A 15878-nucleotide genomic window follows, 5' to 3' on the forward strand; every position below is an offset into this window, starting at 1 on the left:
TATTTAACACAGTGAATTATTAATTATTTATTTTTAATCAGTATCTCATATAAATAGAATATCACGTGGTCATGTGACCTGTATTTTTGTTTTTTATATACATGAATCATATCTCTTTCTATGTATTGGTCAAGCCTTTTTACGCCGCTTGTAAATGTGGCGTCAATATTGGATAAGTTTCAAATTTGTACCATGGAGGGTCACTTGATCAAAGTAGAACAGCCAACATTATTATTGTAAAAAACAACTATAAACTATGTTTGATTAAAAAAATCAACCTTCATGAACAAACAATTAGATCCTATTAAACTTGTAAGCTATGGGGTTTCAATGCTTGGTAGTACGTATTTGTCGTCTTCATGGGATATAACTAAATATGAAAATGAAAATTTTGTCCAATGGCAGCTAAAGTGACCCTATAGTGGCAATTATTAAACGTTGACGTAACAGTTGAACTTATAAATAATTAATTGTTTGATTTTTGTCTGCTTTTAGATAAAACGGAAAATAATTTACGTTAACATAACTGTTTAAATGACAGACAGAAATAACAAATATTTCATGTCTTGATGTTTATCTGTTTTAAGACAACTTTCGAATACAAGCCAGGATATTAAACTTCTATAAACATGTCATTGCACCAGACACGTCGCCATGGAAACAAAACTTTAAAAAAATATAAATCATTGTGACACTAGTATCATTTCGACTAAGATGGAATAAGATATTTATTGATTTTGAAAAGTTATGAATAATTTCGTGCTTACAATGAATCACTATTCCCGAATTAATTTTCTTCATTTATTTATTTTTTAAAAAGTTACCCGTTATTTATTCTAACGTTACCATGCATGTTGCAGTTTGTCTGATATAAAATCAGCGCTACCAAACAGAAAGGTATATTGACCTTTATCCTACCCGCAAACACAAACAAATTGCCACAATGATAGAACATTTCCAAAAGGCGTACTCTATGAATTATGCAGACGCTACGAAATAATAAGCAATAAAACTAATGCAAACTGGAGACATGTGTATGAATATCTTGTAGAAAATGAGAAATATTGGATATAACATGTTCACGTAATGCTTTTCTGACAACCTTCTAAATTAAGGACAAGTATACACTCTCTTTGAACGCTATGTCGCATTATATGTATTCCTAGGACAGTTGTTTGCCAGGCAATGTTTGCATTGGCTCTTTAAACTCATCAGTGTCTCGTTCCATGTCATTATGGTGATGGATGCAAGTCACGTGATATTTGGGATTGGAAATATTTCGCCTTTTCTTTAACATGCTCATTTTTGTGTCTTTGTAATGTAGTTACGGCTTGTCATTTGGTAATGGCTGAATAATTCAAAGAGCCTGCCGTTCTGGGAATATTCAGTTATTACGTTAATTAGTTTAATTTTGTCAAAGTGGATAATTGTGTTTTATTTTGAAGGTCAATACATCTATCTATTTCGTATCGCTGATCTTACTCCATCGGTTTGCAAAAGTCTTACTTAATATGGTTCAACATATTGCGGTGTTTGTTATTTTTGAAAACACTAATGTTAAACAGAAATTTGGCATATTTATGATCTCGTACGAAAACATACGCATGTTTAAGTGTATGGAATAAGTTAATCATGTGATATAATTGGGGATGTATTGTTCCGTGGGTTTTCATTTCTGTTTGATTTCATATCATTTTACGTTTGAAATTCAATACCAGATATGTTTTAATGAAATAAATCGTCAATAAAACCAATAATTACGGTGAACAAAACACAAGTAATAAGGATACTTTTATAATGGGTATATTCATTTATTCATTCAACTTATACCCGTTAATAGTATCGCCCCTTTTGAAAAAAAAACGGCAGCTTACTGTATAAACTTTGCCTGGAAGTGATCTTTTGGCTAGTATGCATGTCAAAGCTGCACTCTCACAGATTTACCGTTCTTACTTTTTGTCTTGGAATGAGCAAAGTTTTGCATAAATATCTGAAACCAGTGATAAAAGTCTGCTTACAAAATATTATATCGCAGATTTTCATATTTCCTTTCGAAAAATAATGTGTAATGGCTAAACGCGTTATAACCTACTTTTGGGATTGAAGTGTCACAAAAACGCCAGAGAAGCCAAATAATTAGTCGAATGTATATAAATAGCATTAACGCTTTGATAGTGACCGTTCATTCCCATGAATGTCTACAAACCTTCGACTGACGTTTTTAATGAATGGCAATGTAGCGGTCGGCGGGGGAACACTGTCTAATCTATCCTCCAAACATTGACCATAAAAATTGCCAATCTCCGGAAACTGTACAGAGTCATGTGCTCTTGATAAAGTCCTGTAACTGTCAACCGAGATCACATCTGACTATTTATATATATATATGGATGGCTGACATTGTCGGAGACAGATGACTATTTTGTCAAACACAGATTCAAATCGTAAGTAAATATGTGCCAACCAGGGGTGGCATTCAATATTGATCTTATCCTTAGACATGCCTCAGTGTTTCCATTCAGCCTATTTGTCAGCTAAATATACAGGTCAATCAAAACACAAAGTTTCTAATCTGAAAATTTTAGTTGAATCCAAGTAGCTTATTGAATACAGCCCCAGCTTAAATTCGTGCACCATATTGTAACATGCACGTGATTGAAACACGAGCTTGATGACATACTAAACTGATTTCAGGGAAATCGATGACAAATTACAGATTGTTTTTTTATCTTGCATGCTCCTGGAAAAAGTCTGCAGCTATGCATGCGAACCAGTCATTAGGGAAATAAATATTTCATAGTTTTGGTGTCTCTTTTAGATATCTCATTTTATCTCATATCACATTTTTAAAGAGCCAAGCTCATGCGAACTAATCGTATATTACTATTTATTACACAAGATTTATGTTAAATGCCCATTCAATGGGTAAATAAATATTTCAAAAACCGGTTTAATGAAATATACAAAATCCTTTAACGATCTTAATACAATAAAATGACCAAATTACAATTACGATTTACGCTCAATGATAAACAATACGCCGCGCGTGAAAGATTGGAGGTTAACAAATACTAATACTACGAACAGCGAACAGAGTGCATTTTCTTCAGTGGCATCCCTTCTCTTTGAATTATGACTTAAAGATGCACTCTTACTCCCAAATAAGATTTACAACAATTAAAACAATTGTTTTAAAATACCAAAAAAAAGGATGAATTAATGCCGAAATCAATTTTCATAATGGGAAATTAAGTTATTTGAATGACTTGCGTCATTGTTTGGGCGGGCTGGTGGGAGGGCAGCATCAAAGTCACCTTATGTATCGAATAATTTTAGTAAGGTTTGACATAAAAAGACCAAACTTGGTATTATTACATCGTTATTGTATTCTAAGTCAAAGCGGCGTAGTCGAGAGCGCTGTCTTACGACGGCTCTTGTTAGTAGAGACAATCATGAAATGATACGATATATCGGACAAAATACAACTGTGTGAAAACGTCAGAAGAAGAAGTCCCCTGCATCCGGGCGTTTTTACAGTTCGTAAAGATATGTTAAATTTCTCAAGCGTGAAAACGTGGAAAAACATATCGAGTGAGGAAGAAAAAAAGTTCGTATCAGCTGAAAAAAATAATGTTAAAAGTCAAACATAAAAGTCACATGTGCGCAAACACGTGATGACAACCTGATAAAAAAATAGTAAATGTCATCTTTGTAATAAAATAGTATGTGATAAAGGGATATAAATCCTTTTTGAAACCTACTTTTTAAAAACAAAGGTTATAAAAGGTTTCTGATAAATGCACAACTATTTTGTGCACGAAGAATTTAACTACTTTTTACACGATATATATAGTAGAACATTCCTAAAAAGCGAACCCTTTCAATTATGCAGACACTACGAAATAATAAGTAATAAAACTAATGCAAACTGGAGACATGTATATGCCTATCTTGTAGAAAATGAGAAATATTGGATATACCATGTTCACGTAATGCTTTTCTGACAACCTTCTAAATTAAGGACAAGTTTTTACTCTCTTTGAACGTTATGTCGCATTATATGTATTCCTAGGACAGTTGTTTGCCAGGCAATGTTTGCATTGTATCTTTATCGTCATCAGTGTTTCGTTCCATGTCATTATGGTGATGGATGCAAGTCACGTGATATTTGGGATTGGAAATATCTCGCCTTTTCTTTAACATGCTCATTTTTGTGTCTACAATTTGTAATGTTGTTATAACTTGTCATTAGGTAGTGTCTGAATAATTCAAAGAGCCTGCCGTTCTAGGAATATTTTGTTATTACGTTAATTAGTCTAGTTTTGTCAGAGTGGATATTGTTTTATTTTGAAGGTCAACAAATCTATCTATTTCGTAAAAAAAAAAAATCGTCGATAAAACCAATAACTGCGGAGAAAGAAACACAAGTTAATAAGCATACTTTTATAACGGGTATAGTTATTAAATATTCAACTTATACCCGTTAATAGCATCGTCCAATTTGATAAAAATATGGCAGCCAATTGTACGAACTCTTGTTCTTTTATGCGCGTTTGCATGTCAATATGTTTGTGTTAGTAGATAGTATATTGGATAATTATTATTTTGTTTTTGCGTGCATGCAATATTTATATTTATTTTCGTGTTTATAACAATAACTTATTCATGCTTAAGATAAATATACTTTTTCACTGTTCTGCTCTGTACTATGTCGTACACAATGAGAATTAATATGTTTCCGTTTTCACTAGGTTACTATTGCAAATTGATTTCGATTTTTGGGCATGCAAAATTAATTAACTCCATGTTCCCCACAGTCTTAAGGGATTTAACGGCCGTCTTTTTTCGCTTCCTGTTCATATTTTGGGAATTGTAATTCGATAGTCCCACAAAGAGTAGATTTAGTAACAACGTCACAAGAATAGAAACAGTCTAATTGTATTCTGGTTTTACAATCAGACACAAATTAAAAATAGTTATTGTAGCCTTTATCTAGTTAGCAGTGGTAAAAGCTTCCGGTACGAATAAAAATCGCGTGTTAATTACTCAAACGTTTTTTTTTCAAATCTAACGAATTCACGTTGTTTCCCTTACGGAAATTTTTTTCAAATCAAATAATTGCAGCGCGGCAGGCAAAAACAGGTCTTATAGTTAATATGATGTAAGAATTCAAATATGACATAACAACTCTATATCATCTGAAGAATAATTCTTTATTGTAAAATTTGGGGTGGTTTTCAATATGCAACTTAAATTAATCATAGGGTTATACATCATTGACCTTATTCACTTCGTTGGTCAGATATTAATAAAAAGGTTATCCGATTAGCTACATCAATCTTAGATCCAATTAATACCAATATTGAATATCAACCCTGATCAATAGAACAACAATGTCATTAACACTTATTACGATATTTTGCTAGTTGTGTCATGTTCGTTGTAAAGTGTCTCTTGTTTTGTATACGTTTGGTATCGTTTTTAGATCCATTTAAGACCAATCTTGAATACCAGCCCTGATTTGTAATTTTCGTACACTTTTTTCGCTTTGGTAATACGTATTTCCTAATTTGATAGTTGTATTATATTCGTTGTAGAATTGTGTATTGTTTTTACTGTATTGGCGTGGGTTTGCTTTCCACTACAACCAGCTTGTATTATTGTGCTTATATTACATACTTATTTTTTTCTTGAACTTCGGTATCAAAGAATAAATGACTTAAAACGTGTTTTCACGTGCATTAACGGAAAAAAAACTTGTGTTTGGTGCAAAAACATGAGCGAACCCCTTTAGCAGGCTTTTGGTTGAAATTGGTTGAAATTTTGTACTCAGCCGATGCCTTAAATACACTTCCTTCATTTAATTATGTCTGTTTTGTGAACTTGCAAATTAATTTACCAATTTTCTTTTTTTCTTTTTAAGATAAACGGCATTCTATATTTGCCTGCTGTCCCTATTTTAGGGATTGAAATTCGATATTCTTGAAATTGCAAATTAAGTAAAAAAAAATACAATCAAAGTACTGAAAGTACTGAAGGAGAGAGTCGGCAAGATGATACTGTCTTTTATCATGTTGCATTGTAAGGTAGTTTGATGTTTGAATGCTGTGAACATTGTATTCAGAGCTTATGAAATGTTTTATGATTTTACTGATAAATTTATTTTCTACTTATACGAAAAGGTAAAGATTAATAATTAGTATGAAATTTCCTAAACAATTTCCCAAATGGGTACGAAATTTCGTGATACGAAAGTTATTTTCACAATAGAGTCAGTTTTCCTTTAAAACTATCCCGTTTGAATATAAAGCCACTGGCAGCTGAAGATCATCCAGGAAACAAAATTCAAAGTTAAACAAAACTGTTTATCTTATTACACTTTCTAAAAGACCATTTTTTCTTAGAATTTACGGATTTTATTTTTTCAAGGTTCCGAGGAAAATTGATTCCCAGCAAAAATGTTTTTTGATAAAATTAATTGTTTTTATACAATTACTCAAGTATATTTTTTACCTGATTTTTAACGAAAGCCGGGCTTTAAGGATGATGATTTCTCTGGGCGGGCGGACGGACGGGCGTGCGTCAAACATTGGTTTCCGCCAAAAAACTACAGTTAGCATTATTGGATTGTAATGAAACTCGGTGTTTATGTAGCTTATGTAAAGTGCTAGCTTAAGAAAGCTTTTGTAAGGGAGGGGTCAAGTTTGAGGTCACTATTACTTTGTATGAATTTTGCGGCAAAACTGTACACATAAGATACATAATTAGAGTAATTTTCAGTTGTGTCCTTATTCATAACTTACTAGTGAATCGAACAACAAATTTATTTGCTATAGTTTTTAATTGCCGATATGCAAAACCTGGCTTCGTCGAGCTTCTGATTCGCTCAAGAATCAGTTTCTTTAAATAAAATGAAAAAGTTGTTTTTCAACACATTTAATGAGAAAATATAGTTTTTGAAAAGATAAAATAAAACATAATAGAGTTTGAATTATACTATGATTTTATGTTGTATAATGGGTTCACATCGACATAGAAATTTGACTGGGGCGTTTTTATATATGTTTTGGCCAGAACTCATTTTTCTGTGCTCAACGAGATCATTTTGGTCCTGAAGCCAAATCACCTTAACATTCAAAATTTGCCAGTATAATATTTTGTTCACTTTCATTTAATTTGTATACACTTTTACAACGTTTACACTCCCATTTGTTCTTATTTTCATTACTAGGATGGAACTCCTTTATCAGCGGCGAAGTCAAATGGTAAACGAAAATGTAAACACACATTTGACCTTAACATTTATTCCAAGACCACTCACTCAGTTTAGAGAGGTTTAGTACAGTATCAAATTGAACGTTTGAACACCCTCAAGATTTCTGAAATAGCTTATTTCTGAAAGAGCACTGAGAATTACCGTTTTCAAAAATACAAACAATCTAACGGTATTTAAGTTTAAAATTAGGCACAAAATAAAGTTTCCGCATATTAAGGTTAACAAACATTAAATAAAATAATAATTTATATGGAAAGTACGTGAAAACATTTTAATTTTAAAATTGGGCACAAATGAAACTGTCCTATTATTAAGTTAAGTACTCAGTAAACATTATAAAATATCCGAAAGAGGATGAAAACATTTAAATTTTAACTTTTCTTTTGTAATTTTTGAATTCTGAATATTGTCTGGTTAATACAATTAAAGGCACTTGAACTTAATAAAGGAAAGCAGTTTAATTAGCTTCTTTCCACAGAAAATCAGTTTTAAGAACCAATTAACCAAAAAAAATAAGTATACTTTGTTTATCCCTAAGGCTCATAATTGGTTGATTGCCGACAAAGGGGCTTGTCTAATTTGTCTCAAAATAGATATTGGAGAGGAAAAGAAAGAAAATTGATGTTTATTGTTTATTGTTGTCTTCCTTAGTTATGTTGCCAATTGAAGGCACAATTGAAGAAAACATGATGTTATTGTAAACATATTTACTGGTAAGATATGCTTGCCAAATATTTCTACCATCTACTTCTACATCTAGAGGCATTCGCATTACAAAAAAAATATCCGGAAGATGAGTCATATATTCATATCCTGTCTTATCATATACATTTTTTTAAGGAATCAGGCCGTGTTTTTACTCTATTGTATTGTCTTACACCAGAAAAAAAATGTTTAGAAAAAGACCCCCATCGTAATCGTATGCAGATCGTAACAACTCGGCCGTCTCCGGCAAGCTTAGGGATATATGTTGGATTATCATCGGTCCGAGGTTTTCCGATTGGTATTAACTCTTTCCTTTTACAGCAAAACCTTATGCTCGGAAAGGTACTTGACTTTCTACTCATTTAAGTATGTTATCTTACCTTCTTTTATCTTATTTCAGACAGCAACTTTGTGCTGGGGAATGCGCAAGCAACCGGATGTCCGGTAGTATATTGCTCAGACGGGTTTGTCGAATTGACGGGCTTCCAACGTTCTCAGGTACGGTTACAATATAATTAATAAATATTCAATAACAAAAACAGTCCATATTGCAGTAGACAAAGTATATGCAGTAATACATACTTACATAAATTCAGTTTTGTTTATGTTTTTCGAATATTTTATTTAAGACATTTATTAGCGAAGAAAATATTTATTCCTGTTTCGAGCGCTGAAAATATCGATTTGAAATGTTGTACTGTTTTATCTGAGATTCGTTACAGAAAAAATACTTTTAAGTGCCAATCTGTTGTAAAGTCCCTTTAAAGCGTTAGCTAAACTTTTTATAGTACTTAAACATCAATTTTCGAACATTTATTTACAAAACTGGGCTCAAATCTGTTGTCAGCTGTCGTCTAATATCACTGGTTTCCAGACATGAACGCAGATAATTGCTCATTTAAGACAAAAAAAAATAAAAGAAGCTGTCAGAACGGTCAATCTGTAAGAGTGCAGCTTTAATCTTCTCCTATCTCTCCTCAAAGGTGATGGGCCGAAGCTGCACCTGCAAGTTCCTGTTTGGGGAAGGGACTGCGGCGGCGGAGAGAGAGAAGATTGAAGAGGCGCTGGAAAGCAAACACGAGCTCAAAACAGAACTGTCCATGTACAAGAAGGAAGGTAGGAATTGTTATTCAGCGTTCGTCAGCTAAACTTGATCGCAACTTCATATCAGCTGTGAAATAGGAAAATAATGCTATTTAAATTTGATCGTGAACTTTCGTTTCGTTCAACCCTCTGGTAATAAACAATATGGAACACCTCGGCTATTTTCCAAAGAAAACAACCCCGGACGTGTGCCAGTACATCAGTTGAAGCATTTTAAATATTATAATTAAATGATTGTAGTGTTTTTAAGGTGCTTTGTATTACTCAACTCAATAACAACTCTAACCTCACCAGGTATTTCTCTTTAAATAGAATAATATTCAGTTAAGATCTGATAGTCACTCACAACCATTGCATTTAAGAAACGTTTTTTTTTCAATGTATTTCCTTATTTATAGTAATAAAATCTTATATTTTATTTTTATCATGATGTTCCTCATGTTATAATATGCGGATTTCTTCTTGAATACATTTATATCCTTTCTTACATGTTGTGGTATTGTATCATTATGTTTTGTTTTATACAAGGAGAACTTTGTTTAAGTTAACAATGTGATTTACGACATTGTTGTTGACTTTTTAAAGGAGCTATTGAATATGTTCTAACAAGTAAAGCTGAAAAAGCTGTCTACAATATTGTTACAAATACAGCATATCTCAAGTGAATTCATTAAACTTCAATAGCAGTAACGAATATAAAGTTAACAACGATGCCGTTAACAACGTGGTCAAATTAAACCAAATTCTAAACAAAATTTGCCTTATGCTACTCACAATGGTGTTTTCGATACATTATATTTAATCTACTAAAACATGCAAATTTAAACGTTGTTAACCTTTAATAAAGTTCCGAACAATCGACCCAATGTAAAATAAAATGGTGTTTTCGTTACCTTATACACATCTACAAATACATGCAATTAACATCGAAGTCCACTATACCACAGTTCCAAAAAATCGGCTTTTTGTAACAGAAAATGGTGTATTTAAAACGTAATATCTAATCTACAAATACATATAAGCTATTTTTATCTAGACATTTGAAATAATGCAATTTTTATACCTTGGCCTGGTTTAGCAAAACACACACTTAAGTCGCATAGTGAACTAAGCAAAGACTTTTCTGTGACGTAATTGGACTTTTATTAATACCGTCCAATATCATACTTAAAATATTTCTACTTATTTTTTTTTTTTAAATTGACCCCTGTTTTCCCATATAATTTTAATACCATTTGGAACGGCATAGGTTGTTGATTACTGATGTACGAGCGGGATACTTTGATGATTTTTTATAGCTTCAAATACATACAAAGAATTTATTTCATATTTTCGTGTAAAAATGTTCAAAACATAGGAGTCATGTTTTGCAAATTTCACTGAATTTGAATGAATACAACAGAAATGTCAGCCATTTCAAAACAGCGATAATCACAGCAGCGGTGAACGCCGACAACTTCTGTAGTATTTTTCAGTGTCAGCGTCATACGGCGTTTACAATAATTATCTTAAAAAAGCACGTCCAAGTACGTCTACGCATTCATGAATCTGTGCATCAATCTGTCAAACACCGTTTGGTTCCACTGTTTGTCCGACTGATTTATTATCATCTGTGTGACTTGTCTGAGGTCTGGTAATTATCCTGTCAAGAGAAGCGCCGCCATCCCGTGTATGCCTCTATAAAACAGATTGAAACTCATCGCTGAAACTCATCGCTGCATTTCTTCTCGTATAACCTAACTGACCGTAAACACATTATTGATAAAGCACTATCAGTTTGTTATTGTGTTGTTTGTTTCAACTGAAATCGGGCATGAAATTGTATCTATTTTGCGATTTTATAACCAATTGTTGTTTTTTTTATAAAAAACCCATACAAGTCAATATTTTACAATCTTTCTCTACGCATATGAGATGCACTCTTACTTCCAAATAAGTTAAAGAACATTTGTTAAAATTTACCGAAAAGGATGAATACACATTAAAACAATGATTCTTATGAAGTATTCCGTGTTAAATTTTAGAGAAAGGTGCAGAAAACATGTTATTTCTACCTAAGAGTTGATAGATATCATCTTTTAGCACTCACCAATCATTTAATATGTGTACGTTTTTAGGTATTAAATACACGGCTACAACCTTGTTATCAGTAATTTATGCATTACTTAGTAAGTAGTTTAAGGTTATTCACTTAAAATATGTGTTTGTTATAAATGTGAATGTATTGATTCTAAATACGATTGTCACTTTACAACGTTTCGAATAATAAAAATGGAAATGGGGTCACTATGTATTTTGACAAGATATGGTTCAAATGTGAATAGGGGGTGGAAGGATTTTTAACCCAAACTCCCTTGCTAAAACTTTAAACCAAATACATTTCTGTTCGGAGGGCGGGGCGCATGTCAAAATGATATGTTAATAAGTTATGCCCTTCTAACGTCACATCCTGGATTCGCTCCTAAAAAGGTTTGGATATTTCAACTAAAACATTAATTCTTTTCATTAGAACTTCGAGGGGTGGATGCGAAAAGGTTCTAAGTGACATTAAATAAAGAAGAAGATTTAACCTTTTCGCTTTCACCCCTCGAGTCTTGACACAAGTCTCTCTCTCTCTATGAAGGTTCATTTTTTCGATTCATATGAGTTATCAACGACGATTTACTACAAGAAGTATACTAAAACATAATGTCTAAAGAAATAATTTTCTATGACCACAAGATTGATGACCATGGGGTCAACGTTCGGTTAAATGAGGTTACCTTAATACTTACGCCCTATTAGACTCACATCTCTGATAAAATTCGATTATCCTCAAGTGAGAATGACCACAAATATATTTATCGGCTTTACCCATTGTCAAAACAAACGTCCAGTAGACAACCTTCCATATATAACACAGAGACCGTCATGATCTAATCACCAAGGGCCAATTTGCGGTGGATCGTTAGCGCATTGGGTATTAATTTGTTCAACAGGGTTTTGAAGCACGATATCCAACGACATTACGCTGTCAAGTGGATTCAAACAGAATTGACAGGAAACACACGTACCGCGATGTTATAATACGCCCTATAGAAGATAATTATGGCCTAATAATATATTCAAATTGCCCGTATTGAACGCCATGTGGTCAATGGCTGGGATCTGGAATGAGAAAATTTCAGAGAACATGAAACGCCTTTACAGGAAAAATAGTGTTGATACGAGCGTAAAAAGATTATGATTTCAACGGATCCAAAACATACGATTTTGTCTAAAGCCTTGTTTGTAATAAATGTTCCATTCAATTTCACTAGAGGGTTCCAACCGCGCGGACTCTTTATGTTGTCCAATTTACCTTTTTATGTCAATATTGCAGGAAAACAAACAAACATAATTCACCAAAATGCATCATTCAAGACTACAATTACCATGTACATGTGGGAGGCCATAATCCCCAATCAATATATAAACCATACACACTTCTCTGCTGCGCCTCATTTAACGCCAGCTCCTTGATCCACCTTGATTCCGGTCAGGAAATGTACAAAGTATCCCGCTTATGATATAATATAACAGCAGAACATGTACGGAAACTTTTATCTTAGACAAGTGCATACTTTGGCCACCTATCCGACTGTTAGATTGAAAGATGCGGAATCCATAGATCAAAATAGCCAATATCAGCTGGTATGTGCTTTGAAGTTCGTCTCTACTTTTCCTGCAAACCAATGTCAATCTATTCAATATGCTATCCTGGACATCAAATAAATAGGAGCATGTGCACGGCCAGCTGGAAACATGAAGTTAACCTACGAATAACGTCCTCCCAAATTTGATTTTCTTTAAACAGGATCTTTGTTCATAGTATTATGTCCAAGGTCGACCTATTTAGCATGCTGTCTTAAAGCGTTAGTCCATGACATCAAAGAAATAGGAGCATGTGCATGGCCAGCTGGAAACATGTAGTCAACACAGGAAAAACGTCACCACACTATTGATGTTTTTGTTTGTTTTAAATATTTAGTCTTCTTTCCAAACTACCCAATGTCAAACTATTCTCATATAGCGTCAATCTGACAGCATTGAATTAAAAGCATGTATATGGTCATGCAGTCAGCCTAGCAATACCGTCGCCAGATATTTTGGATGGCTAGATCCTTTTTTAGCCCTGTTGTTCCCATAGTTTCATAACTAATTGATACTGGGGATTCAGGGGCCGTTTAACAGAAGCATCATAACAAATTTTTGATATATGTTAGCCTAAGTTTACAAATTTGAACTGTTGTATTCTTGAAAAATCGATTGTTTGATAATGTAGTCTTTATTCTAATAAATACAACAACTTAAGATTTAATATCTTAATTGCAGAATATACATTTATCCAGTTGAATAAAATAAAATGACAACTTGTTGATTTCAAGGGAAAATTACAACTTTCAACTTAAATGATGCTTTTGAAATACGAACCCAAGATACTTGTAAACGACCTTACGTTTGCAATCCCAATAAATATGAAAGAGATACAGACTATCTTAGTAATTTGAGAAAGTTGATTGGAAACATGACATGTTATTGGTCTTCTCCACACAATTGCAATTCCTTATCAGGTTTAGAGTATTTATTTGGATGATTGTTCTGTGTCTCTATTAGTAGAACTTGTGAGATTTCCAGAAAAAATACTGTTTTTGGTTTTGACAAGAACGGTCTGCATTCATTCATTCAGAGTTGAGGCGCCCGGTAAAGGGTGTATACTTACGAGTGAAGTCCAACAGTTGTTTGTCAGAAAATCAGAACGTTTTGGAAAATGTATTGTTAGTAACATTTATGTGCAATGCGGCATTCTCAAAATGTAAATTGAACTTTGTTATCAAAAGGTTCGGGATTACAAATTACATTTCATATACAGAAAAATAATAAAGGTTGAACTCCCCGACGGTATAAATAATATTCTTTACAGAAAAAAAAGATGACACGAATGCGAATTTTATGCTAGACCGCTTCCCAATAGGAGCATCCGATTCGCTATGAATTTAATGAATACTAATTTTATATTGCTATCAGAAATGTATTCCAAGTCTCACGATTTATTGAAATATTTTTAATCACTTCCATGATATCGGGAGCTGAATTAATTCAGGTGTTTATTCTGTTGGCCTTATGTTTAAAGGTGCTACGGCAGTAAACAAAATAAGAGGCCAAGCAATTTGAATATCTAAACGGAATGATCGGAAACTATCTTACTGACTGGCACATTTTCAGAGTAGTAACCAGAATATTCAATACAATATAGATCATTTCTAACTCTCAATACTTTTTAACTGCACAACAAGGGCTTCTTAGCGTAATTAAATTCGCCATTCAATGAAAGATAGAATACATTTGTCATATGTTATTTTATTATCAGAAATGACTTATTTATATTAAATCCAGCAAAAGGCTTTTGAAAAATTCCGATGTTAAAAAACACTAACCGAAATTCAAAAGGAATGGTCATTTTATACACACAGCGTTACAAAAGTAGATTGGATGCGAATTAATTGTAGTACATGTGCGAACTTATCATCATTTCATAATTGTCGTCGTTCCTATTGTGTCCAAGGCCTGTGTGCGCTGATGTTTGTGCTGTTTAAGCAGGACAGACTTCGAAACAGTGTAAATTATCAAATTTATATTTTCACTGTTACAAATTGTTTAATATCATTTCTAGTAATTTTTCTTTGAACCACCGGAAAACAAATGATGCAACAGTTAAGCAATTCTTGAAATTTAAAGAAAACATAAACTTCAGACGCTTCAGTAAAACGGCACACCAGATGCCTGAATGCTTCTTTAGTTTCGCAAGCTCCATCTTGACACAGTCTTTAAAAAATAAGTTACAAACTTGTCAAAATAAAATAATGAGATTTGTACTTGACTTAGATTCCAGAGCCCATATTGACCCATCCCACTTTAAGTCCCTTAGCTGGTTACCGGTCCACAGAAGAGTTGAACAGATAATGTTGTGTCATGTTTTTAAGATAAAAAATGGCCTGTCTCCGGATTACATGGGTGAACACTTTATTTCGCAAGATTCCGTACATAATTATAGTACAAGACTTAGTCAAAAGGGTGGGTATTGTCTACCTAAAGTCAAAAGTCATGGTTCTAAGTCCTTTGCTTTCTCTGGAATTAAACTATGGAATGATTTACCTGTAGAGTTAACGGAGATCAACAGGTTACAAAGTTTTAAGGTTGCCATCAAAAGGCATCTTATGAACAGTATTTAAAATTGTTTTTACCTATTTCGGCTCAGGATTTTAAATTGTTTGCTAATATCTTTTTACAATTTTAGAAATGTGTTTTAAATCCTAGCTGCAAACAGGAGTGTCACTAAATCAAGATTTGACTGTGATATACATTTTTATGACTCAATAGTACTTTTACACATGATTATATTTAGGTCCGCCTCTCTGTGTCATGCCGCCAATACAAAGGACCACAATGGAAATAAGGGCTTGCCCTTTTTTGTGTTATCCTTGGTGTTGGTGTGTATGTCATAGTTTTCTCGTATGTGATATAGTATTTAATAATGCTCATTATTTTATCCTATGTTATGTTGTTAACTATGTATATGCTTCCTATGCCGAAATAAATCTATCTATCTATCTATATCGAAACTGACTATTTTAAGTCATTCAAGAACGTTTAAAACATGACTTGCCTCTGCTCCATATAATTGCAGTTTTTTATTAGCAGTAAAAACGACCCCACATGTCTTTGTCTTCACTTTTGCAAGCTCCATTGAGATAGTGACTATTTCAAGTAATTT

General features: G+C 33.0%; 1 protein-coding gene across 1 annotated transcript in view; it reads left to right on the top strand.

Annotated features, from left to right (window-relative positions):
- The window catches only part of LOC128240975 (potassium voltage-gated channel subfamily H member 8-like), a 173237-nt gene that overhangs the window by 110468 nt on the left and 46891 nt on the right, over positions 1-15878 (top strand). Inside the window, exons 4-5 of the mRNA XM_052957963.1 lie at positions 8382-8479; positions 8965-9097. Of these exons, the coding sequence (XP_052813923.1) occupies positions 8382-8479; positions 8965-9097 (231 nt within the window). The remainder of the gene's footprint in view (positions 1-8381; positions 8480-8964; positions 9098-15878) is intronic.

Source organism: Mya arenaria, chromosome 7 (genome assembly GCF_026914265.1).
Source record: "Mya arenaria isolate MELC-2E11 chromosome 7, ASM2691426v1".
In the NCBI taxonomy this organism is placed as follows: Eukaryota; Metazoa; Mollusca; class Bivalvia; order Myida; family Myidae; genus Mya; species Mya arenaria.